Below are 24,084 nucleotides of genomic sequence, written 5' to 3' on the forward strand. Positions count from 1 at the left end.
TCCTCAATCCTACCAGCTCTATGGTAGGCTCTCCTATTTCTGGGGCTGAGGTTGCCGAGGTAGTTAAAAAGCTCCTCGGTGGCAAGGCCCCAGGAGTGGATGAGACCCGCCCGAAGTTCCTTAAGGCTCTGGATGCTACGGGTCTGTCTTGGTTGACAAGACTCTGCAACATCGCGTGGACATCGGGGGCGGTACCTATGAATTGGCAGACCGGGGTGGTGGATCCTCTCTTTAAGAAGGGGAACCCGAATGTGTGTTCCAACTATCGTGGGATCACACTTCTCAGCCTTCCCGGTAAGGTCTATTCAGGTGTACTGCAGAGGAGGCTACGCCGGATAGTCAAACCTTAGATTCAGGAGGAACAGTGTGGTTTTTGTCCTAGTCGTGGAACTGTGGACAAGCTCTATAGTCTCGGCAGGGTCCTCGAGGGTGCATGGGAGTTTGCCCAACAAGTCTACATGTGCTTTGTTGATTTGGAGAAGGGATTCGACAGTGTCCCTCGGGAAGTCCTGAAGGGAGTGCTCAGAGAGTATGGGGTATCGGACTGTCTTATTGTGGCGGTCCGCTCCCTGTATGATCAGTGTCAGAGCTTGGTCCAAATTGCCGAAAGTGAGTCCGATCCGTTTCCAGTGAGGGTTGGACTCCGCCAAGGCTGCCCTTTGTCACCGATTTTGTTCATAACTTTTATGGACAGAATTTCTAGGCGCAGTCATGGCGTTGAGGGTATTTGGTTAGGTGGATGCAGGATTAAATCTCTGCTATTTGCAGATCATGTGGTCCTGATGGTTTCATCTGGCCAAGATCTCCAAGTCTCGCTAGATTGGTTAACAGCCGAGTGTGAAGCGACTGGGATGAGAATCAGTACCTCCAAGTCCGAGTCAATGGTTCTCGCCCGGTGACCCCGGACTGTTGAACGACTGAAGCTCTACATAAGACAAGAATGGGAAAGAATTCCACTTTCAAAGCTTCAACAATTACTTTCCTCAGTTCCCAAACATTTATTGAGTGTTGTTAAAAGAAAAGGTGATGAAACACAGTGGTAAACATGTCCTTTCCCAACTACTTTGGCACTTGTTGCAGCCATGGAATTCTAAGTTAATTATTATTTGCAAAAAAAAAAAAAAGTTGATCAGTTTGAACATGAAATATCTTGTCTTTGTAGTGCATTCAATTGAATATGGGTTGAAAAGGATTTGAAAATCATTGTATTTTGTTTATATTTACATCCAACACATTTTCCCAACTCATATGGAAACGGGGTTTGTAAGTGCGCCTTATAATCAGAAAAATACGGTACATACAGTCACTTTTTTAGGTACATTAGTACATTAGGTACATCTGCACAATCTATTGACATCCAATTCAAGACCTGTAAACTAAATGACTTATCTTTACAAACATGATATTGGTATTTTTTTTATTGGCATGGTCAGGCAGGTACAATTTACCTGAACAAATTATTTACGAAACTTTTACGACTGAAGCTATAAATTTACAAGGATGAAGTTGTAATTTTACGATGATAAAGTTGGGATTTTGTAAGAACAAAGTCGAATTTTTACAATAATAAAATTGTAAATTTACATAAATAAAGTTGCAATTTTACAAACATAAAATTAGAATGTTGCAAGCCTAGCCTTGTAAATTTGCAAGGATGAAGTTGTCATTTCGAAAAGGAAAGATGTAATTTTACAGCAATAGATGTCAGGAATTGCTGTTGGTAGCGAACGCCAAGATGCAGAGATGGCAGGCTAAGCGCAGGAAAATATGAATTTAATGTCAAAAGGAAATGCAGGGAAAACAGGAACCAGGATAATAGGTGACAGCAAACAGGATACCGGGAAATCAATCATCGAGCCCTGACTGGAGGGCACAGAAGGCATAGCTAGTAGGCAACTGATCGACAACAGGTATGGTCAGGCTGCCAATCAGCCTGAGGTGAGAGAAAACAGTGCGCAGGGAGAAAAGCAGGAAATGGAGCCAAAATAAGAGCATTGACAGGAATTAAAGACCAACCCATGAAACACAACCCGACTTGAATGTGACAGATCGTCACGATGGAGTTGTAACTTCATATACAGTATATAATGTTTCATTTAGCAGAAATAAAGTTTTAATTTTAAATATAAGTTCGTAATTTGAAAGTCTTAATTTTACAAGACCAAATATGCAATTTTGAAAGGGTAAAGTTCTCCTAATGTAAAAAAGGAAAATACAATTTAAGTTTTCATATTGTAACAAGTGTTGGAGAGTCGTAATGTTAGTTCAATATGTTTAAATAGTACAAGAAATAGTTGTAACTTTACAAGAAGATATTGCTATTTTACAAAAATAAATGCTTAATCTTTGCTGCCATACGTCAAGTTGTCAAGTTGTCAAACGACCAAGTATTTTGTTAAAATATTACAAGAATTAAGTTGTAAATTATCATAAATTAAATGATACACATATTAAATATAAAAAAATGATATTATATAATAGTGCCCAAGTGCAGCTGAGATAGGCTTCAGCAACCCCCGCGATCCTGAGAGGGACAAGCAGGAAAAAATGGATGGATGGATAATAATATACGAATTATAGTCCACAACACATTGTACCTTCACGAGAAACTTAAAAGACTACATTATGACAAAATAAACAAGCTTTTGTGTGTTGTGTTTGCCAGTTCCAGGTCTTAAAAGGCTGTCAATGTGTCCCAGTTTGTCAAATTATAATCTCAGCCATCTATTTTTCAGGCGAGAGCCACGATTTATGATCTACAATACACTTACAGGGAGCAAGGAAGCGAGGAAGCAGCAGACCACTCGATGATGTAAATGTAGGCACCAGGGTTGTACAGTATACCGATATTAGTAAAGTACCACGATACTTATGTACTATACCGCTAAAAAGGTACCCGTTCTCATTTTTTTTTTTTTTTTTAATGGGCATAACGGCACACTGTCGAGCAGAAAAGCATGTTTGGCAATGCACACACACGGAGTACTTACGGAGTACACACAGTCTGTAGACAGAAAAGGAAGAATTGACGCATTTTGGCCTAAAAACTAAAGATAAAGGAAACACCTTCAGGACGAGGTGCTTTAAAACATGGCTAACTAGCTAGCGGCTAAGGTCCATCCGCAGTCTGCAGAGTTTTCTTTACTTCTAAATCACTAATCCTCGCCTCCATGGCGACTAATAAAGTACGTTTCTTACAAGTATAATCCCTGCAGGATGAGAAATAGCTAAAGATGCTTCACTACAAACTGAAGCCTCCTACGGCACAATGTAAACTAACGCCATGGACGGATCTACACCTGACATCCACTGTAATACCAAGTACAAGAGCGTATCTAGTCAATACTACGATGATTACATCGATATTTTTTACAATCACAGAATCTTTTTTTTCCTTTTTTTTAAATTCTCATTAAGATTATAAACGCAGGAAGTATGTCTCTGGACACATGAGGACTTTGAATACCAACAATGTATGATCCTGTAACTTGTGGTATCATCCAAAACGTAAGATATCTAAACAACAGAATAATAAGTGATTATTACATTTTAACAGAAGTGTAAATAGAACATGTTAAAAGAGAAAATAACCAGATGTTAAAAGTAAATTAACAAGTACATTAATAATTCATTTTCTACAGATTGTCCTTAGCAGTTTTGACACAATAACAGAATGATAAATGACACAATATGTTACGCATACGTCAGTAGACCAATTAGGAGCTTTTGTTTGCTTACTTACTAATAAAAGAAAAGTTGTGTTGTATGTTGAATATTTTATTTAAGGAAAAAGTAGGAATACGAACCATGTGTTTAATGTATCGCAAGAATTTATGTTAAAATACAGCCAATAATGCCACTTTTCTTGGTCCCCTTTATTTAGAAAAGTATTAAAATAAATTTCGGTACCGGTACCAAAATATTGGTAATGGGACAACCCTTGTGATCACTGTGCCGTTGTAAATAATCTGCGTTAGCACTTATAATTGTTGCGATCCGTGTCTCGGATCTTCAAATATTATTGTTTATTTTTCCATCTTTGTTCTCATTCTCCGTCTGATCCGTTTATTTCCCGTTTAGTCCATCACCATGGTAACTTATTAGTTTCAGCTGTTACTCCCGGTTCCTGCACACCTGTTCTCTGCTAATTACCTTCCCTTTATAAGCCAGCCTCTTCTGTTTATTCTTTCTGGGACTCTAATTTGCTCACATGCAACAAGTAACGTCAGGTATGTTTTTCTCGCTAGCTCATTAGCTAAGCCACTTTGTTGTCATCTTTAGATCACATGCTAATCATCTTTGTTTTCATTTTTTGTGCCATCGTGCCAAATCTTAGTTCTTTATATTTCCTAGCTTTCACGCTAGCGTCTTTTGTTTCCCTTTTTATTAACTCCAGTGTTTTTGTTCAGAGCTCACTTTTTGTTAATACATTTGTTAGATCTTACCTTTGTTGTGTTCTTCGTTTGACGCATCCTCGAGGGAATCGAACCCGGTACCACGATGCCGAACCGGCGTTACAATAATAACAATTTTACTTATACTTGGTTAAAATTCAAGTCACAAAATGTAAATTGAGTAATGTTAGCGCTTTTTAAACGGTTATTTATCGGATTTTATGGGCGGAAAAGTGGAACTCTCATTTGCTACGGTGTAAGCAGACTTTTTTTTTACGTTTATTTAATATTTAGAATGCATTAAAACAATCGGTTTGTCGTCATGTCTGGGGGCAGTCGGAGTCCTCTGGAGAAGATGAGCAGGGCCATTATGACCCTTAGACACCTCAACCTTATACCACCTGCATAATACTGTAATGGAAGATGGATGGATGGATGGCTTCATTCCACAATTCTATACATTGACTCCCAGCCAGCTGAGTCAGTGATCACAATCCAATGAAGGAAACAGAATAGTCTCCAAGTCTTAGCCGTGGACTTTGACCGTGTCTCTCAACTGCTTGGTGAATGAAGCGTGAAGGGTCTGTGACAAGCTCTCTAGGCGCTTGGCCATGTCAAACGCCGCCCGGAGCATGTCCTCAAAAGCCAAAGACTCGTCATGGATTCTGTACCAGAAAAATATCACAATTATACGTGAAGATAGAATTTGGTTAACCTTCGTCTTGTGTTAGCTTTCTGTTACCATCTCTTATGTTAATGGGTCGGTTTTGACCCATGTCTTAAAATACACTGTAAAATACACTAAAAACAATTATCTATCATCCAATTTGTTTCTCATCTCTTGGTTACCTCGTTAGGCTTCCTTATGCTTGAAAATATTGGTTTTAATATTTTTGGTTTGGGCCATTGGGCCTTATTTTGTCAGTATACCCCTCGATTTCAATTTTTAAAAATGGTAAAACGAACCTCAAGAGAATCATATAAATAAAAAAAAGGTTGTTGTGTTACCTAACTATTACTAAGGGGTATTAGAACACATCTCTTAAATAAATGTGTTTTGTTTATTTTTTAATTTTAAGAATTTTCACTATAGTAACATCTATGGTGTTACGGGTCAATTTCGACCCATATATATTTACTTCAAGAAAAAGGCTAAAAAATATTTTTTTCAGCAACAGAAATCCAACATCAAACAAACAACCAGTCAAGCAAATGAAACCAAGAGAAATAGATTACTAGTTTCAAAACTAATAAAAAAACAAAATCAGAGTGGCAAAAAGTGACACTTTTATTCTCCGTCTTTTGTTTGTTTTTGTACAGGATAACAAGGTAAAATGAGAATCCACTAAAGCTCACATGATTGGGAGAGGAGCTGGCTGTCAGTGTGTTCAGTTTTGGCTCTTATCATTGCTTTATCATCTTATTTTTATAACCGGGTCGAAACCAACCCTAACAACACCAAGGGCATAATGTCTACCAGAGCATTTTATAATTTAGTGAAAAAAATTTAAATGTTTTATTTTGTTGACAAAGAGGTTCCTGACAAAGTCAAAAAGCTTTGATGCAAAAAAATAAATGTATGTGGTATTTTTATGCATTTAAAAACTAAAACGGGTCGGTGCCGACCCTAACACAAGACGAAGGTTAACGAAAAATGTTGAACATGGGGAAAATCAACACAATTAAATCATGGAAAGTCCAAATTGTTGTAACGGTGAGAGTAAAGTTGTAATGTCACTAAAACAAATGTGTAATTTAACTCAAATGAAGTAATGAAATTGCATGAAAGACAAAGAAACATTTTCAATTATTTGAGAAAAATTAATTTTTTTAACAAAAACTTGCAATTTTACAAGACAAGTCAAGATTGGAAGTTGCCCCCACAAATAAAAAGTTTACATTTTTAGGCAGAGGAAAATTGTAGTAATGGTGAGGATAAAATTATACTGTTCCAAAAATAAAGTTCAGATTTAATTAAAAAATAAAGTACTACTATTGCATTAAAGTCACAATTTTACTTGAAAATACTGATGGGAAAGTTGAAATGTTACCACAAACACTTTGTAATTGTGTAACAATTATGTTCTAATATTGCATGAAAAAGTCTAAACTTGACAGGAAAAAGTCAACATTTTTCAAGAAAAAGTTTTTACACTAAAAAAGTTGCAGTTTTACAGGACAAGTCAAGATTTTACTTAATGAATCCCACACATATTTGCAGGTAAAAAAATAGTTTAAAACAAAAGAGCAATGACGGAGAGAATACTGTTGTCATGTTACAAGAATAAAGTTTGTAATTCAACTCAAAATTAAGTATTAATAATACATTACAGTCACAATTTTACAATATATATATATATATATATATATATATATATATATGTATATATATATATATATATATATATATATATATATATATATATATATGTATATATATATATATATATATATATATATATATATATATATATATATATATATATATATATATTAACATACCAGCAAGAAAGATGAAAATGCTACCACAATACAGTTGTGATTGTATTTAGCTCTAATATTACCTGAAATTGCCGTAACTTGATAAGAAAAAAGTGTATTCTTTTTTTTAAATCTTTAAATTTTTGAGAATAAAGTCGAACTTTTATACCAAAAAAATTTGCAATCTTACAACAAAAGTCAATATTGTACACGAAAAGCTGAAAGATTTCAGAGTAAGAAACCCCACAATTGTTGTAAGGGTGAGAATAAAGTCGTGATGTTACTAAAACATATGCATAATTTAGCTAAAATGAAGTACTGAAATGACATGAAAAACAAAATTTGATTAGAAAAATAAATGTTACATAAAAACGCACAAGAGTACGATGTATGGCAGGACTGAAGTAGAAATGTTACCACAATAAAGTTGTAATTGTTTTACAACAGGGGTGTCCAAAGTGCGGCCCGGGGGCCATTTGCGGCCCGCAGGTAATTTTTTAACGGCTTCACGGCACATTTTAAAAATACGATTGAAACATTTTTAAAATGTAAAAAGTGATATAAATGAGCAAATGAGTGAAATGTAATGGAAGATGGACTGATGCAAAGTGGAAAATAATAGCACAAAGATGCCATGGAGGCTGTTTCTCTCTTTAAAAAATAGTAATGAATTAAAATCAATGTCATTATGAATTATTGGCCTATTCTAGGCTCCAATTACGTCACGTTAAATTTTCCACTTTGAGATATTTTGGGGGGAAAATGTTGCATATTTTGTGTTTGCCATATAAAAAAACGGAGTTGTTTTTTTAAAGAAAGGCCTAAAATGAACAAACAAAAAACATAAACAACAATTAAACGTATAACTGACGGATGGATCTGAAGTTGATCTTGAGATTATTGTGTTAAAAGTAAACAGTAAAAAAATGTATAATTTATTTTTTAACACTTCAATAAGTAGGACCCTTTTGGATCCCCAATAATTTTTGTGTGATTCTTGTTTTAATGTCATTGCTCAAAAAATAATAATTAATTAAAATGAATGGTGATGAGTTAATGACCTTTTTAATGCTCCAATTATTATATAATCTCAAATATTCCACTTAAAAATTTTTGGGGTGAAAATGTTGCATATTTTTGTAATTTTTCCATTAAAAAAACAGGGGTTTTTTTGTGACAGAAAGAGCATACAACTTAAATCTTTAAAATCATTATATTGACAGATAGACCTAATGTTAATCTAGAGATTTAAAACCTGAATAAAAATAAAAAGAATAATACTGAATAATTACATATTTTTAATATTTTTTGGACCAAAACCCTTTGAGGTACCCGGGATCAAGCCTAGGTGAAGGCCTAAATGTATATTGGTTATACATACATTGTATTGGTTTTTAAAATAAATGGCACCCGCTTGCTTTGATTTTTCAGTCTGCGGCCCTATGTGGAAAAAGTTTGGACACCCATGTATTACAACTAGTAACTTGATAGATAAAAGTTATGGTTTTCTAAGGAAAAAGTCTCAATTATTTAAGAAAAACTTTGAATTTTTTACACAAAAGGTAGCAATTTTACATCACAAGTCAAGATTGAAAGATACTCATACAAATTTACAAGAGAACATCGTAGTAATGGTGAGGATAAAATTGTAATGTTCCAAAAAAAAGTTCAAATTTATTTAAAAAATAAAATACTAATATTGCATTAAAGTCACAATTTTACATGAAAATACTTATGAGAATGATTTTACCAAAGTTGTTACCACAAACCAATTGTAGTAGTGTAATAATTATGTTCTAATATTGCATGAAAACGTCCTAACTTGACAGGGAAAAGTCAACATTTTTCAAAAAAGATGTTGAAGTTTTACACTTAAAACGTTGCAGTTTTACAGGACAAGTCAAGATTTTACTGAATGAATCCCCCACAATTTTGCAGGTAAAAACTTTAAAGTAAAAACAAAATAGTAGTGATGGAGAGAATAAAGTTGTCATGCTACAAGAATAAAGTTGTGCGTCTTTTTACAACGCATATTTTAACTGGCTTATTTGTCCTTATCAATCTCCCTACCTCCCCCTTCTCATTGCCCTTTACCACAAAATGTAAAAATTTAAATAGCAAAACAAACATGCTTAAAGAAAATGAAATACATTTGAAAAATAGTAATAAAGGAAACAAAACAAATAATTGTGATATTGTTATTTTTTGTTGGACTACCGGTACTTTTGGATTGTTTTGTGCCATATTTCTGTGTCCTCTCGATTGTTCTGTTCGGTTTTGGAATTGTATTATTATGATATTATTGCGTATTATTTTGTTGGACTGATTAATGAAAAAAAGAAAATAAACAAAAAAGAACAAAGTTGTAATTCAACTAAAAATTATGCATTGATAATACAATAAAGTCGCGAGTTTACAAAAAAATATATACATTAACATACCAGCAAGAAAGATGTCACCCAAGTTGTTGTATGGTGAGAATAAAGTTGATGTGCTACCACAATAAAGTTGTGATTGTATGACAGTTTGGCTCTAAAATTACATGAAATTGTCGTAACTTCCCCTTCCCCTCCCTCCCCTTTTCTACCGCTTATTCCCTTTCGGGGTCGCGGGGGGCGCTGGCGCCTATCTCAGCTACAATCGGGCGGAAGGTGGGGTACACCCTGGACAAGTCGCCACCTCATCGCAGGGCCAACACAGATAGACAGACAACATTCACACTCACATTCACACACTAGGGCCAATTTAGTGTTGCCAATCAACCTATCCCCAGGTGCATGTCTTTGGAAATGGGAGGAAGCCGGAGTACCCGGAGGGAACCCACGCATTCACGGGGAGAACATGCAAACTCCACACAGAAAGATCCCCAGCCTGGAATTGAACCCAGGACTGCTCAGGACCTTCGTATTGTGAGGCAGACACACTAACCCCTCTGTCACCGTGAAGTCGTAACTTGATAGGAAAATATATTTTTTTAAGAAAACATCAATTTAAAAAAAAAAAAAGTCTCAATTTTAAACCATGAAAAGTTTACATTTTCAGAGTGAGAAACCACATAATTGTACAAGTAAAATATAGATGATGGGAATAATATCTTAGTATTGGTGAGAATAAAGATTTATTGGTGATAAAGGTAGATTGTTAACTAAAGGAAGCTGCTCCAAACTGTATTAGACATCGATAGTTAGCCTGGAGACCAAAATTAAATCAAGTATCAGCCAGGTGGTATCGATTTTTGTGATCAGGATTTGCTGCATTAATCGGCAATCGTGTACTTCTTCACAAAACACATTTTTTTTATAATACTAAAATCGTAAAAACATGTTTGAAAATGTAATTAAAAAAATTAAACGTATTACTTCTGCATTCCAGCGAGCGTGTCAAGTACGTTGCCTTGCAGCTGCTTCTTCAGGTCTTCCTCTGCCTTCTCCGTCACCTCCAGACAGCTCTTGTGGTCCTCCAGGATACCCACCATGTTGGCTTGGATCACCTCCTCGTAGCTCTCGTGTCCCACCTCGGCCCCGACATACTGCACCAGGTTCTCCATCACCGCCTTGTTGGCGTGCTGCATTGCCTGCAGGTAGGCCAGCTCCTCTCGCTGGGCCTTCAGCTTCCGGGCTGAGACGTCGCTGGTGCTGAAGTGGACTGCACACGTCTGCTGGTGCAGTGGTGAAGAGGAAACATCGGGGGACACTGGGTTATTTTTCACCCTCGCAGGCTCATCAGCGACGGATTGCAATGGACCATCAGTGGCGGTGATCGAGGGGTAAATGTCAAAGCCTGATCCATAATCGCCGTCCCCACTTTGGCTGATTGTTGGGATTGCCATGGAAACCAAGGCCAAGAAAAAGGACATCCACCAATGCCACATGATAGCTGCAACAGAGAACAACAGGACTGTGAATAATGACAGGACACATAAAAGATTGTATGCTACTTGGTTTGCTGTCGAAAGAATGTGAAGAAGAAACTGCAACAGCTAGGTATCCATAGCAGCCACGCAGCATTTAAACGTGGGAGTCTAGCATTTGACGACAACAAAGTCACAGAAATACAAGAATAAAGCTATCATTTTACAGAAAAAAGTACAAATAAAGAACAATAAAGGTGTAACTACAAACCCCAAAACCAGCAAAGTTCGTACATTATGTAAATGGTCAATAAAAACAGAATACAATGATTTGCAAATGCTTTTCAAACTAAAGTAGATTCAATTGAATGGACTGTAAATGTCCGGTTTGTTCCTGACAGTTTGGTTATGTATTAGTTTTTCCTCTGTCTTTGTTTCCTGTCAGCGCTTTTATTTTGTCTTCATTTCCTGCTGTTATCCCTGAGTGCTTTTTCCCCTCAGCTGTGGCTGATTGGCACCGGGCCACACCTGGTGTCAATCAGCCAGGGGCTTTTTAAACCTGCTTTGTTCTCCAGTCAGTGCTGGATTATTGTAGCTCCTACCGGTTGATTGTCGTTTGTACCTGTATCCTGTAGCTGTTGGCAGCGTGCTGTCTTTTTGTCCGAGTTCCTGTTTCCTGGTTTCCTGTTTCCTGTCTCCTTGTTCCTGGTTTGTGTTTTTTTTCTTTATTTTTTAAGATAAAATCATATTTTCCTGCTCAATGCCCGCCACCATCTCTGCATATTGGGGTTCGTCACAAACACAACCTGACAGAATAATCCAGCCAAACACGAACCCCGCAGAGATTTCAATGGCGGAGAGGCTTGACAGGATTCTTGGGATGATGGCTAAATTCCAAGCCCTCTCCCACCCATCCCTGTCGTCTGTGGGCATATCTGGTGACGTCTGGGATCCGTCCCTTGAGGGAGGGGGAGCGGGGGGGCTATGAGTAGCTGTGCAACAGACACCACCATGCACTCCCGTGGATCAGCAGGCATCGCCACCATGCACTCCTGGGGGCCAGCAGACGCCACCAAGCACTACGGTGGGCCAGCAGACGCCACCAAACACTCCGGTGGGTCAGCAGCAGAGGGCGCCACCATCCTATCCGGTGGGCCAGCAGCAGAGGGCGCCACCATCCTGTTGTCGGCCATGGATGTGGTCGTTTCACGGGCGACCCCCTCGCTAATTGCGGTGGCGTTCAGCTCGCCGTCGCCACCTGACTCTTCCCTGCTGGTTACGGACACACTTGGCCTGGCAGCCCACCGCCTTGTCCTCCCTCCACCCTCCCTTCACTTTGGACTGTTTTTTTGGAGGGAGGGAGGGGGGAATGGGGGTTGCTAGAACGTCTGGTATCCGTTATGGGAAGGGGGGGTTACTGTCAGGTTTGTCTCTGACAGTTTGTTTATGTTTTAGTTTTTCCTCTGTGTATGTCTTTGTTTCCTGTCAGTACTTTTATTTTCTCTTTATTTCCTGCTTTTTCCCCTCAGCTATGGCTGACCAGGTGTCAATCAGCCAGGTGCTATTTAGACCTGCTTTGTCCTACAGTCAGTGCTGGATTATTGTAGCTCCTACCGGTTGATTGTCGTTTGTACCTGTATCCTGTAGCTGTTGGCAGCTTGCTGTCTTTTCGTCCGAGTTCCTGTTTCCTGGTATCCTGTTTCCTGTCTCCTAGTTCCTGGTTTGTGTTTTTTTCTTAATTTTTGAAGTTTAAATCATGTTTTCATGCCACCATCTCTGCATCTTGGGGTTCGTCACCAACACAACCTGACAGTAAAGACAAGATACTTAACGTTCGAATTGGAAAATTTTATTTTTTTGCAAATATTAGCTCATTTGGAATTTGAAGCCTGCAACAACTTTAAAAAAAACCTGGCACAAATGGAATAAAAAGACTAAGAAAGTTGAGGAATCCTCATCACACACTTATTTGGAACATCCCACAGGTGAACAGGGAACAGGTGGGTGCCATAATTGGGTATAAAAGCAGCTTCCATGAAATGCTCAGTCATTCATAAACAATTTGTTCACAAAGTGAACAAATTGTCCAATAGTTTAAGAACAACATTTTTCTAGGAGCTATTACAAAGTACAGGGAATTTAGGGTTTTCACCATCTACGGTCTGTAATATAATCAAAAAGGTTCAGAGAATCCGTAGAAATCACTGCACATAAGCGATGATATGATGTACCTTTGACATCAGTCTGTAAAGTCGCTGCATAAAAATGTCTTAAAAACTTATTTTCATGCTGAAACAAAATGTCCTCTACAATGCGTGACGTCACGCGCACGCGTCATCATACCGCGACGTTTGAGCAGGATACTTCAGCGCGAAATTTAAAATGGCAATTTAGTAAACTAAAGTGGCCGTATTGGCATGTGTTGCAATGTTAATATTTCATCATTGATATATAAACTATCAGACTGCGTGGTCGGTAGTAGTGGGTTTCAGTAGGCCTTTAAACATCTGTGTAAGAGGTAAACATCAAAGGACATTCAAAATGGAACCAGACACTTCTACACACAGCCATAGAAGTAAAACAACAATTAGACTGCAGTGGCCTCTGCGGTGTTCCACGCCGTGGTCTGTTGGGGTGGGGGGAGCATGAACAGAGACAGGAGCAGACCCAACAAAGCAACCAACTCTGGGCCAGTGTCCAATCTGCATGGATGAGCCAGGATTTGTCTGAGGAGACCGAGGTGTCCGATACCTGCTCATCAGCCACCAGGATCATAAAGAACTACTGTGAAGTTCTCATATGTCCAAGGATGCATTTCCAAATTTTATATCCAATAAAAAAAAATAACAATAGATTTTGTGATGATAAAAAAATAGCAATGTAATCATTGTAGCATCAACTAGATATGGCATTTGTACTTGGTATCGTTACGATCTATTTTTAGATCCAATCATTTGTTTACATTGAAGAGTGCTAGATGGCTGTTAGCAGTTAGCTATGGTATCCTCCTCCACCGTGTAGTGAAACATGTTTAGCTATTCCTCTTCCTGCAGTGATAATACTACTTGTAAGAAACATACTTTATTTGTCATCATTTAGATAAGGATTAGTGATTGAGAAGTAGCTAAAACACTGCCGCCTGCAGATGGATGTTAGCTGCTGACCGTAATGTCCGTATAAAAAAAAAGTCCAGGTATTATTCAGAGGGAGTATAGCATGCTTTTAATTATTTAGTACCGTGGTACTTTATTACTAGTTTTGATCAAACAATTGTATGTAATAAACGAGAATTAGGAACTAATTATTGTGTAGATTTTGTCAATTGTCGTAGTGGTTTGTGTTGTGGTTTTTGCAGCCCTTTGAGACACTAGTGATTTAGGGCTATATAAGTAAACATTGATTGATTGATTGATTGTCTAAAAAATTGTAATATTGCTTGGAGATCTAACAGTCTGTCATTATCAACACTTATGAATTTGCAATCATTTTTATCAAACACAATTCACAATATGAAGGGATACATATTATTTCAGCCTCTGTGAGGCAGGATAAAAAATATTTAAGGGCTACAAAACTTCAAGGAGCTCTTTATTTATTTAAATGTTTGTTTGCCGTATTTTGCGGACCATGGGGAAGCACCGGGTAATAAAGCGCACTGCCGATGAGCGGGTCTCGTCACAGGGCTCAAATTTAACCGCGGCAACCAAGGCAAGTGTCGCAACCGCCGTCGTCTTTTGTTGTAATGCCCCTAAAATTGACTAACATTTGCAGCAACAACATGCCGTAACCGCACCTGTTAATGGACAAGAAATGTAACAGTAAACTGATCTTATCTTGATATCACAAATGATAATTTGTGATAACATTCCCAACGTTTAGTAATACCGTCTAATTGTTCAATTACAGAAAAAAACGTCATGTGATAATACATTTTCGGTAACACGAAGTCAGGCGGTGGTTAGCTTTGAAATCATTGCGGACTAATGACACCGAATTTGCTTCGGAGCCAAGCAATTGTTTTAACGACATTTTCTCTCACTTCCGGCTGTGCGTTTAAGAGTGCACTGCTGTGTTTAGATGGAGACAGGTGTGGACATTATTGGAGACATTTGTCCCCACACTAAAAGTAAACAGCAAAGGAGAAAACTTGGCGAAGTGTCGTGAACATTGTCACAAGTTGTTTATAAAGTCTTTTCTCTGTTTACTGAGATGTTGACTCCTATTTTATTTAAATACAAACTGTATCAGTGATCAAATAATATTACTACTGGTTAAAATGTTTTGTCGTCTCATCGAATTGAACACAGGCTGTGAAGATTGTTTAGTCGATGTGAGAGGTATCACTCCGAGTTTTTTTGTTGTTGGCCAAACTGTTGTACTGAATCACTAGGAGGCGTTGGAAGAGGAGAAGAACAACAATCAGTTATTAGACTTCGATTTATGTTTTATTTTGATATCAAAAAGTAAACACCAGTTTTGATTTTAAACAAAGATGTGTTTTTTTTTCATGTTAAAAACCATTTGACACATCATTTGGTTAAATGTTTTATTGTGTATAGTTAATTCCTATAAGATATATTTCTGCGCAAACACTTAATGGATATGTCCCGATACTGCATCCACGGAAAAAAAAAAGTCTCAAAAAAATGTCAAAATAGATGTTTTAGAAGTTGGTTGTTGTATTTTTTAATATTTTACAAGTCATTTTAATGTGTTAAGTCATTTTATGTTTTTGTGTTTCGCAAAAGAGGTAGAACATTTCACTCTGTGTTTTATTGAATCAATGGAATGACAAAAAGCTGGCAAATTGATGTTATTAAGAATTAAGAAAAATATTTGTTAATAAATATATGGATAGCTTTTATTTATATTCTTTTTATAAGATATTACAAATGACATGATGGTACTACGTGCACAGTCCAACACTGCTTTACCTAACGAGCAGTAATCATGAATTCAATATTGATAACAATAATCTCAATTATTACTTTGGCCATATCTCATACATAAACACAATGTATATATATATATATATATATATATATATATATATATATATATATATATATATATATATATATATATATATATATATATATATATATATATTTGAGGGATATATATATATATGCCTCAAATATATATGAGGCATATATATATATGTATATATATATACATACATATATATATATATATATATATATATATATATATATATATATATATTTGTATATATATACATATATATATGTGTACATATATATATATATATATATATATATATATATATATATGTGTTGTTTACATGAGTCATATTGCAGTCTACATGTATCTCTCACTGGTCACACTTACCATGTACTAAATAAAATAGCTTCAAGGTCAGTAAGCTCACCCAAAATTATGCCGTACATTAGGCACACCGGGTTATAAGGCGCAATGTTGACTCATAAGAAAATTAAAGGATTTTAAGTGCGCCTTATAGTCTGAAAAATAAAGTAACTTTATAAAAAGAAAATCCCAGCACTTTTTGTTTTTATTTGTTTTGGGTTTTTTAATTAACATGCATGAAGTCATTAAAACAAAGTGTTTGAGTTCGTATTCGTATTATTCGAAAAATCGGCCCCGAAAAAACCTGTCGGCCGATTGCTAGTACAGTCAGTACTATCTTCTACTTTTAATGGTTTTGTACCCTCTAGAACAGGGATGTCAAACTTGTTTTCATTGAAGGCCACATGGCTGCCCTCAGAGGGCCCTTTGCAACAGTAAATGCAAGAATATAAAAGTATAATCGCCTTATGATATTATTGCCTATGCATTTGGTTATTTGATTTTTGTACGTACAAATTGATGGATAAGTTGCTTTGAAATCGTAAGTCAAGGTGACAGGAAGATATTTAATATCACATAATGTACATAATAATTAGGGGTGCTAAAAACTGTTTCTTATAACATTCGAATCACAATTTTTTTAATACATTTTCCAAAATCTAATTTCTAACATTTTTTGGACGAATTATTTAAAAAAAGAAGCTTAATTTTTGGCCACCTCTATGCTTACTTGTCGCACGTATGTGTCATACGTCAGCAACCAAAAACAAGTTTTTTTTGTTAAGGTGTTGTTATTATTATACCAAATATCACAGTGCAAAAATCAGTTTAAATCGAGAATGGTGTTGAAATGAGTCTCGATTATGAATTAAATCCTCACCCCAAGAATCAGAATCGAATGGCGAAGTGCCCAAAGATTCACACCAATAACAATTGAATACTTGAATATATCAAAGTTTAAAACATATGAAATTTAATGTATTATATACATTATTTTCTGTCTAAATGGAAATAATGATAACATTTAGTAAGAAAGGTGAAGTATGCACATTATTCCCAGGCTTTCGGCGGCCCCATTAAATGACGTGTCAGGCCGGATCTGGCCCCCAGGCCTTGAGTTTGACACGTGGCCCTGTAAAAACAGCTAATTAGCCATGCTTTCTGTCGGGACACACATGGAACCATTATACATGCGTATTCACGATGAAGTATTTGGATTTTTATTTTCTCTTTTCCAACACTGGACACTGTAAAAAGGTGGCACGCTCAGGCCATAAACCCTGTGGTTGGCTTAGCAAATGCGGAATTGTGTCACGCAAGTGTTGTAAAAAAAAAAAATGCTTAACAGCATTGCTTTGCGTTGCTTTTGGAGACATAAAGAGAGGGTGAAGTGCATCAATTAACTTTTTAAAATACTCGACAACCCAGGACAGATAGTCAGAGTTGGATGCTTTTGTTAAGCGTCAAAGGAAGTGGTGGTCCCTGTTGCCTCGCCACGTGTCTCAACTCGACATCTGGAAGTGTGTGAAAACATGAAACACTTCTCGTCGGAGCCAAAGCAGTGGTCAACGCACTCTGATGCCAGAACACATTGGATGTCTGCAGTGAAATGGTTTCTTTTGAGAAGCCAATAAGAGCTCCAGTGAAGTCATTTCAACACTCTTTGCTTTTACAAGTGTAAAAAAAAGTGATCTAAAATTAGGTACTCAGCCTTCTGTGGTCATTTCAATACTACACGTAACCCGTGTGTGTTTGGCTACACCAGGGGTGGGCATTACGTCGATCGCGATCGACTGGTCGATCTCGGAGGGTGTGTCAGTCGATCTCAAGCCAGGCATTAAAAAATATACATAAAAATGAGCAATCATCAATCATACCAAGACTTCACTTTCGTCAGTTGTTTAACATTCTCGGCACCCGAGGATCTTGTGAGATGACGCTGGCTGCTGCGAGCTCATATTTAAGAAAAAAATCACCAACAGGGCGGACGCAGAGAAACACATTTTATTTCTAGAGACTCCGTACCTACTGTCACAACTCTAAAGACCGACTGCACAGTTCCTGTCTTCACCATAAAAGACCTGTTTCATCCTGCCTGTGCTAACAAAATAAGAGTCTCAGAAAGCTAGCGTTTGATGCCAATGTATTTCTCCCCCGCCCTCAGCGACCGCTTACTCACTTGCTCGCCCACCCGCACACTCACTGACGTCACTCACCTGCTGCCAGACATTAAAGGGCCACACACATATGCTACTCTCATAACAAAGTGTTTAAAAACGAGTATGCAAGTTGGACAAATGAGATGCCAAATCCAACCACTTTCATGTGGTATTGGACAGAAAGGAGGACTTTTTTTTTTCCTCCATTTGAAAATGCGGACGTTATCAGCACCACTGTCTAATTCCAATCAATGCAAGTCATCAGAATCAAATACACCAACTTATATTCTTGTCTTCATGAAAGAAAGGAATCTATGTGTGTTAAACATGCTTTTATTATCATTAAACACCATTAACTTGTTAACAAAAATGTCTCTTTCATAAATAAATAAATATAAATTATAAATAGGAATGAGGTAGATCTCCTCGACTTGGTCAATTGAAAAGTAGCTCGCCTGCAGAAAAAGTGTGAGCGCCCCTGGGCTACACGCTATTTATGCTAACTTCTGCTTGGTAAAATAAATGTTTGTACATTATTGACACTTCTGATACAAAATCCAAAACCAGTGAAGTCGGCATGTTGTGTAAATGGTGAATAAAAACAGAATAGAATGATTTTCAAATCCTTTTCAACTTATATTCAATTTAATAGACTGCAAAGACAAGATGTTTAATATTCGAAATTGAGAAAAGTTATTTTTTTGGGCAAATAATCATTAACTTAGAAGTTAATGGCAGCAACACATTGCAAAAAAGTTGGCCAGGGGCATTTTTACCACTGTGTTGTATCGCCGTTCATTTTCCTTTTCTGAAGTATTCCTGGACCTGTGTGGTGATATCCTTTACACACTAATGTCGGGTTTTTGTCGCAGTATCGCCTGAGGGATTGAAGGTCACGGCCTTGCCGCTTACGTGCAGTGATTTCTCCAGTTTCTCTGAAACTTTTGACGATATTACATATTGTAGATGGTCAAATCCCTAAATTCCTTGCAATAGCTTGTTGAGAAATGTTGTTCTTAAACTGTTGGACAATTTGCCCAAGCATTTGTTCACCAATTGGTGACCCTCGCCCCATCATTGTTTATAAATGACTGAGCATTTCATGGAATATGCTTTTTCTACCCAATCATGGCACCCACCTGTTCCCAATTAGCCCGTTCACCTGTGGGATGTTCCAAATAAGTGTTTGATGAGCATTCCTCAACTTTCTCAGTCTTTTTTGCCACTTGTGGCAGCTTTTTTTAAACATGTTGCAGGCATCAAAATCTATATAAGTAATATTTGCAAGAAATAACCATGTTTACAAGTTCAAACGTTAAGTATCTTGTCTTTTCAGTGTATTCAATTGAATATAGGTTGAAAATGATTGGCAAATCATTATAGATTGAAAAGGATTAGCAAATCATTGTATTCTGTTTTTATTTACCATTAACAAAACGTGCCAACTTAACTGGTTTTGGGGTTTGTAAACACATTTCCTTTACAATAGCGTTAAGCGGTTAAACCAGGGGTAGGGAACCTATGGCTCTAGAGCCAGATGTGACTCTTTTGATGACTGCCCCTGGCTCTCAGATAAATCTTAGCTGACATTGCTTAACACGATAAGTAATGAATAATTCCGCTGGTAAATACAGTATCAAAATTATGTTCAAAATATAAAACATTATCATGCATTTCCATCAATCCATCCGGTTTCTACCGCACCTGTTCAAGAAGTCGCATTAATGGTAAGAAGTATTTTATTTTTTTTTAGTTAGCCTCAGAATAACAATGTTATTAAAACAAATAAGAGACTTATTATACTCTAAAAATGTTGGCCTTTCTTAAAAATGCACGCAAATAGTTGTATTCAGTGTTAAAAAAAAATATGGCTCTAACGGAAATACTTTTAAAAATATTTGGCCTTTAATGGCTCACTCAGCCAAAAAGGTTCCCGACCCCTGGGTTAAACGCTATTCTGATTATACAGTATGTCAGAGTAAATTGCATTTTCAGTTCTATAGTTATCATCACTTTGCCCTTTTTTGCACTGTTACGTCTCATCTTGTGGTTTTAATGGATTAAATATTATATCTGACAGAACTTGAATTAAACTTTTTATGTTTTTAAAATAATGAATTAACTCTTTTGCAAGCTTAATATTCACGGTACACACTCTTACGATGCAAAAAGGATCTGCTCATAAAAGCGTCATGAGATACCACTACATATCTTTTTTCATTTTTACTTTCAAGACTTGAAATCATTGTTTGGTCAAAATTTGGAAACCAATGCCCATGATGATGAAATTACATATTTCTCTATATGGCTTTGATACAAATATTATTTTTTGATGTGTTTAATTCTTGACACTTTTGTGACATGCACAATACGTTAAGAAGGGTCTTATACAGAGTTAAGTCATTTGATGCGAATGCAATGGATGGAATTGTAATGAGAGCAGACTGGAGAGACCACTGGTTGGTAATCACCATTATTGGTCCTTAGATACAGGTAGTGATGAATAATATGTGTATTGATACTATTATATAATACCATCCTTCTTGGGTTTAAGGTTATCAAACTATTCTGAAGAGCTGTAATAAATGTTGTATAAAAAAAACCCAACACCCAAAGATTCACAGCCCTGATATATATATATATATATGTATATATATATATATATACATATAAGATTCACAGCCCTAATATACATATACATATATATATATATATATATATATATATATATATATATATATATATATATATATATATATATATATATATATATATATATATATATATGTATATATATAAATATATATATATATATTAGGGCTGTGAATCTTTGGGTGTCCCACGATTCGATTCAATATCGATTCTGGGGGTCACGATTCGATAATATATCGATTTTTTGGATTCGATTCGATTCTCGATTCAAAAACGATTTTTTTTTCCCCCCGATTTAAAAGGATTCTGTATTCTTTCAATACATGCGATTTCAGCAGGATCCACCCCAGTCTGCTGACATGCAAGCAGAGTAGTAGATTTTTTTAAAAAGCTTTTATAATTGTAACGGACAATGTTTTATCAACTGATTTCAATAATGCAAATTTGTTTTAACTATTAAACGAACCAAAAATATGACTTATTTTATCTTTGTGAAAATATTGGACACAGTGTGTTGTCAAACTTATGAGATGCGATGCAAGTGTGACACTTTTTTTTTATTTTTATAAATGTCTAAAGATAATGTCAATGAGGGATTTTTAATCACTGCTATGCTGAAATTATAACTAATATTGATACTGTTGTTGATGATATTAATTTTTGTTTCAACACTTTTGGTTCTGTGTCGTGTTTGTGTCTCCTCTCAAGTGCTCTGTTTATTGCAGTTCTGGGTGTTGCTGGGTCAGGTTTGGTTTTGGAATTGGATTGCATTGTTATGGTATTGCTGTGTAGTGGTTTGTTGGATTGATTAAAAAAAATAAAATAAAATAAAAGATAAAAAATGTAATAAAAAAAAAATTGATTTTTTAAAAATTAGAATCGATTCTGAATCGCACAACATAAACGATTCAATTTGATTCGGTTTTTTTCCCACACCCCCTAATATATATATATATATATATATATATATATATATATATATATATATATATATATATATATATATATATATATGTATATGTACAAACCCTGTTTCCGTAGGAGTTGGGAAATTGTGTTGGATGTAAATATAAACGGAATACAATGATTTGCAAATCCTTTTCAACCCATATTCAATTGAATGCAGAACAAACACAAGATATTTGATGTTCAAACTCATAAACTTTATTTTATTTTTGCAAATAATCATTAACTTAGAATTTCATGGCTGCAACATGTGCCAAAGTAGTTGGGAAAGGATATGTTCACCACTGTGTTACATCACCTTTTCTTTTAACAACAGTCAGAAAATGTTTCGGAACTGAGGAGACTAATTGTTGAAACTTTGAAAGTGGAATTATTTCGCATTCTTGTATCATGTAGAGCTTTAGTCGTTCTGCTGTCGTATTTTACGCTTCATAATGCGCCACACATTTTCGATGGGAGACAGGTCTGGACTGCAGGCGGGCCAGGAAAGTACCTGCACACTTTCACTACGAAACCCCGCTGTTGTAACACGTGGCTTGGCATTGCCTAGCTGAAATGAGCAGGGGCGTACATGATGATGTTGCTTGCATGACAACATATGTTGCTCCAAAACCTGTATGGACCATTCAGCATGTGTAAGTTACCCATGCCTTGGGCACTAATACACCCCCATACCATCACAGATGCTGGCTTTTGAACTTTGCGCCCATTACAATCTGGATGGTTATTTTCCTCTTTGTTCTGGAGGACACCACGTCCACAGTTTCCAAATATAATTTGAAATGTGGACTCGTCAGACCACAGAACACCTTTCCACTTTGCATCAGTCCATATTAGAGGAGCTCGGGCCCAGCGAAGCCGGCGGCGTTCCTTGGTGCAGTTGATAAATGGGTTTTGCTTTGCATAGCAGAGTTTTAACTTGCACTTACAGATGTAGCAACCAACTGTAGTTACTGAGAGTGGTTTTATGAAGTGTTCCTCAGCCCATGTAGTGATATCCTTTACACACTGATGTCGGTTTTTGATGCAGTACCGCATCAAAGGTCCGGAAAATCATCGCTTACGTGCAGTGAACTCTCCAGATTCTCTGAACCTTTTGATGATTTTACGGACCGTAGATGGTAAAATCCCTAAATTCCTTGCAATAGCTCGTTGAGAAATGTTGTTCTAAAACTGTTCGACAATTTGCTTACAAATTAGTGACCCTCACCCCATCCTTGTTTATGAATTACTTAGCATTTCATGGAAGCTGCTTTTATACCCAATCATGGCACCCACCTGTTCTGCACACCTGTGGGATGTTCCAAATAAATGTTTGATGAGCATTCCTCAACTTTATCAGTATGTATTGCCACCTTTCCCAACTTCTTTGTCACGTGATGCTGGCATCAAATTCTATAGTTAATGATTATTTGCAAAAAAAACATTTTAATCAGTTTGAACATCAAATATGTTGTCTTTGTAGCACATTCATCTTAATATATATATATGTATATAACTCTACTTAGGGATATTTTAATAGGGTTTGTCATGATTATTTAGATGGATAATGTCTCTGAGGTTGTACAATTCCAACACACATCAAATTCTCACAGAAAAGAGTCTCTAAAGCAGGGTTGTCAAACTAAATTTCATTGAGGGCCACATTGTAGTTATTTATGGCTGCCCTCAGAGGGCCGCTTGTAACAACGAACCATATATGAATTTGCCTATGCATTTGATTGTTATACATATTTTTTAAGTACAATGTAAAACAATTCTATATTTTTCAAAGTAAAAAACTAGCAACTCAATCACCGGAATTTTACTACAAAATGTAGAATGTTTTTTGCAACATATTACGGAAAATGGAAAAACTTCACCATCGTTTTTATTCTATTCTGGCAACTGAATGACATTGTTTTACCGTTAAAAAACTGGGATACTGTTTTACCATCAAAAGTAAAATTTTACAACCATAGATCATACATTAAAAACACTGGCAGCGCAGTGACAGAATTTCTCGTAAAAAAAAACAATGGTACAGTTTTTTCAATTTACAGTAATATCAGAATCAGAATCAAAATCAGAAATACTTTATTAACCCCCAAGGGGAAATTAAAATTTTCAGCACAATCCCATTCAAGATCAGACAAACATTACAGGGAGACAGAACAGGATTGCTGACGGGTCTGCACCCCCTTACAAAAAAGGTGAGATACAGGTATACAGCATATAAAAAAATATATGCTGTAATATGTAATATGCTGTAAAA

The 24,084-nt window shown here is 36.3% G+C and overlaps 1 protein-coding gene across 2 annotated transcripts in view; it reads right to left on the reverse strand.

The window, feature by feature from the left end:
- Positions 1-1,000: 1,000 nt before the first annotated feature.
- The window catches only part of si:ch211-142k18.1 (uncharacterized), a 28,524-nt gene continuing 5,440 nt past the window's right edge, over positions 1,001-24,084 (reverse strand). The window contains exons 2-3 of one of the 2 annotated variants that reach the window (XM_061886123.1): positions 10,235-10,751; positions 1,001-5,059 (exon numbers count right to left, since the gene is read on the reverse strand). In XM_061886123.1, the coding sequence (XP_061742107.1) occupies positions 4,921-5,059; positions 10,235-10,746 (651 nt within the window). In that variant the 5' untranslated portion in view covers positions 10,747-10,751 and the 3' untranslated portion in view covers positions 1,001-4,920. The remainder of the gene's footprint in view (positions 5,060-10,234; positions 10,752-24,084) is intronic. The other variant, XM_061886122.1, reaches the window with a different exon arrangement.

This window comes from Nerophis ophidion, linkage group LG24, assembly GCF_033978795.1.
Source record: "Nerophis ophidion isolate RoL-2023_Sa linkage group LG24, RoL_Noph_v1.0, whole genome shotgun sequence".
Classification (NCBI taxonomy): domain Eukaryota; kingdom Metazoa; phylum Chordata; class Actinopteri; order Syngnathiformes; family Syngnathidae; genus Nerophis; species Nerophis ophidion.